The 3,482-nt window shown below is 48.2% G+C and overlaps 1 protein-coding gene across 1 annotated transcript; it reads right to left on the bottom strand.

Moving 5' to 3' along the window:
- Positions 1-1,576: 1,576 nt before the first annotated feature.
- LOC139734355 (uncharacterized) lies at positions 1,577-2,602 on the bottom strand. The gene has a single exon (XM_071645147.1). It carries the CDS (start codon positions 2,600-2,602, stop codon positions 1,577-1,579), a length of 1,026 nt encoding a protein of 341 aa, XP_071501248.1.
- Positions 2,603-3,482: the final 880 nt, after the last annotated feature.

Below are 3,482 nucleotides of genomic sequence, written 5' to 3'. Positions count from 1 at the left end.
ATTTCGATTGGGAACCATTTATAGGTGCTCATCGGAACCATTTTGCGAGAACCATCTGATGAGAACCATTTTGGAGCCGACGAGAACCATTTGAGAACCTTTTTTTCTTAGAGTGTAGGTTTGTCTGGGCTGCTTTCGTGATTGCGGCCAGATTTTCTCTGCTCCTTAGCACATACGTCACTATGCTCTCTTGTGAGGGAATTTCACCTGTCCAGGTCTCCCGAATGATATCTAGGGGTCCCCTTACTCTGTGCCCATACAAAAGTTCAAATGGGGAGAATCCCGTTGATTCTTGGGGAACCTCCCGGTATGCAAACAACACATAGGGGATGAGTTCATCCCAGGTCACATCCCCTTCTGTAGTGTAGGGTTTCAGCATCCCCTTCAAAGTCCCATTAAATCTCTCTACCAGTCCGTTGGCTTGGGGGTGATAAGGGCTGGTCCTTAGCTGCTTGATACCCAGACTACTACACAGCTGTTTCATTAGGAGGGACATAAAGTTTGACCCCTGATCTGTCAAGAGCTCGTCTGGAATCCCTACTCGGCTGAAGATCTTTATCACTTCGTCTGCCACCTTTTCAGCCTCTACTGAGGGGAGGGGTACTGCCTCGGGATAACGTGTTGCGTAATCACAGAGGACAAGGATGTATTTATTGCCCTTTTTGCTTCTTATAAGGGGCCCACAATATCCATAGCAACCTTCCTGAATGGCCTGCCGATCACTGGGACTGACACTAGTTTTGCCTTCCCTCCCCGGTACTGACTTGCACACTTTTGGCATGGACCACATGTTTTGCAAAATTCTGCTACATCCCGGAATATCCCTGGCCAGTAGAAATTTTGCATCAGCCTCTGTTGTGTTTTACCAACACCCAAATGACCTGCCGTCAGATTGTCATGTGCAATATGTAGCAGCTTTCCTCTGTACTGCTTAGGGACTACTATTTGTCTGTATCCCTCCCCTTGGGCTTGATTTGCACCAGACCATTTACGCATGAGCACCCCCTTGTCCACATAAAAGTAGCATTTCCTGTTTCCATCCTCCTTCTCTACTTTCTCCCAAATTGACTTTAGGCCTGTGTCCTCTTGCTGGGCTTGAATTAATTCAGTTACCCCTATGTCTAATTGGCTGTGCCCTCTACTTCTCGAGTCTATGGATTCTTTCTTCCCAATCTGTTCTCCTGCTTTGTGGCTACTTTCTTCCCCCTCGTGAGATTCCCCATCCATGCGAGCTTTGTCAGCATCAACTACTTCATCATTTCCCTCATTCATGCTGAATAAGTCTCTCAGACTTTCTCTCACACGAACTTGGGAGTTCTCCCTCTCTGTTCTCTCGTTTTCTACCTTTTCTTTCTCAACGCGAGCCTGGCTCCGTGTCACTACCAGGCCCTCTTCCTTTCCACTCACTACGGGCATTTTCAACTCAGGGTCTTCTTCATGGACAAGTTCATTGCCCAGTATCATGTCTACTTCAATATCATCGACCACTCCCACACGAATCCACTTCTGAATACCATAGGCATCACTCCTCAAATGTACTCTGGCCACTGGGAGCTCTTTCTTAACGAATAAACCCTTAACAGCTCTTAACATGGATTGTCTCTCCTGGGATAATGAGGTCAGGGTCTACTACGTCTACTCTAGCAAGGGAATGGGTGCAGCCTGAATCACGCAATAGGCTCACCTTTCTTCCTCCTAGCATAGCCTGGCTAGTGTATGCCTCTAAGAATTTGTGGGGTCTAGATCTACAGAAGTATGCAGGGTCTTGTTTTGCATCCCTTTCCTCCTTTGGGGTAGATTTTTGAGCGCTCTGACAGTTTACTGCTATGTGCCCTAGTTTGCCACACTTATAGCACTGTATCTTCCCCCGACCGCCTTTCTGTTCTTGGTTGTGTACCAGTTTCTGGGGTATGTTTTCCCCTTTCCCGCTCCCAAAACTGGGCTTTCCTCCAGATTTAGGGAATGATCTGAGGTCCTGTCTACCTCCTGTGTATCCCTGAGGCTTTCCCATTCCTTTTCTACTCTGCACATATTGGTCTGCGAGCCTCGCCATGGCCTGAAGTGTTGGCGGCTCATGATCCCGGAGCCATACTCTTAAGTCATAGGGGACTTGCTTCAACATTTGCTCCATAAGGATTTGCTCCTTCAATTTGTCAACATCTGTGTCTGCTCCCGCCCCCTCTAGCCAACGCCCTAACAGGTCGGAGAGCTTCACAGAGAATTCTGTGTACGTCTCTTCTTTGTCAACTCTCAACTCTCTAAACTTGACCCGGTACGCATCTGGGGTCAGGTCATATCTACGCAGTATGGCTGCTTTCACCGCGTCGTAGTCCCTACTACTCTCTAATGACAGTCTGGCATATGCTTCTCTGGCCTTTCCTGACAACAGTGGGGCCAGTTGTAGTGCCCATACATCCCTAGGCCAGTTATTCAAATGGGCCATCTTTTCAAAAGTACGCAGGAATACATCTACATCCTCCCCTTCTTTGTAAAAGGGAAGTTGCCGCCTAATACCTCCCTCCACCACGCTTGCATTTCCAGGTGCTGCGCCAGGCATGTTTTCACGCTTTTCTTTTTCTAGCTCTGCTAGCCGCACTTGCATTCTCAACTTTTCTAATTCAAAGCGCATGCGCGTTTCTTCTAAAGACTCTTTGCGTGCAGCAGCATTTTGGGCCTCATCCCCATCTGTGCTAACAACAGTCGCCTCTGGCTGAGATGAAACTTGCCCTTTATTTGCCTCTTCTATGCTCTGAACCAACTGATTTCTATTCAGTCCTTCATGTGGCAGCCCCAACTCTTCAACTTTGCCTCAACTCTTGCATTCTTAACTGACTTAAGTTGCTTTCCCCCTCCATGTTAATACAGTCTTAACCAACAACCTGTCACAACACTTAACTTAAGATATAACAGTTATTATTGTAGTACTGTTTACCCCCTCTGCCTTGCCGTGAAATTGACCAAGAGAAGCTCACTTACCCCCTACGATAAGACTTTTGCTCTCCCTGTCAATCGTCCAGTGGCCTGGCGATGTGTTGTGGTCACCCTGCTCAGCTGTCTGCTGCTCCGTGTAGTCTCGTCCCTCCTGGGTCCCAGACTCCGTCCTGACGGCACCGTCCACGTCCTCGTCTCAGCCCGTCCCTGGACCGGCGTCTGTCTGCAACCTGGTCAGCCCGATGTCGGAAGCGTTGAAGACATCACAACTGCGTTGCAGACGACTGACTTCATGCAGCTCAGCTTAGCTTTTCAAATTGTTCTCTCAATGTTGGGACTCGCCAAACTTCTGAGTCTCAAGAAACTGTTCTATAACAGCAACATCACAACCAGCATGGTTGCTACTCGGCTACTCAGGTGATATTTCTGGATCACACAGAAACAGTCTCAACTGCTGGTTGCTTGCTTGCAATTTCATGGGAGTTCATCCCACCGCTGCCACCAAGTGTAACGAGGTTTTCAACACTCATGGATGTTGGCGTACCTTTCAC

Source organism: Diadema antillarum, unplaced genomic scaffold (assembly GCF_040938485.1).
Source record: "Diadema antillarum isolate AM-2024a unplaced genomic scaffold, OU_Dant_1.0 seq00000523_RagTag, whole genome shotgun sequence".
NCBI classification, from domain to species: domain Eukaryota; kingdom Metazoa; phylum Echinodermata; class Echinoidea; order Diadematoida; family Diadematidae; genus Diadema; species Diadema antillarum.
Note: the sequence above shows the minus strand (reverse complement) of the source record. Positions and strands in the feature narration are given on the sequence as shown.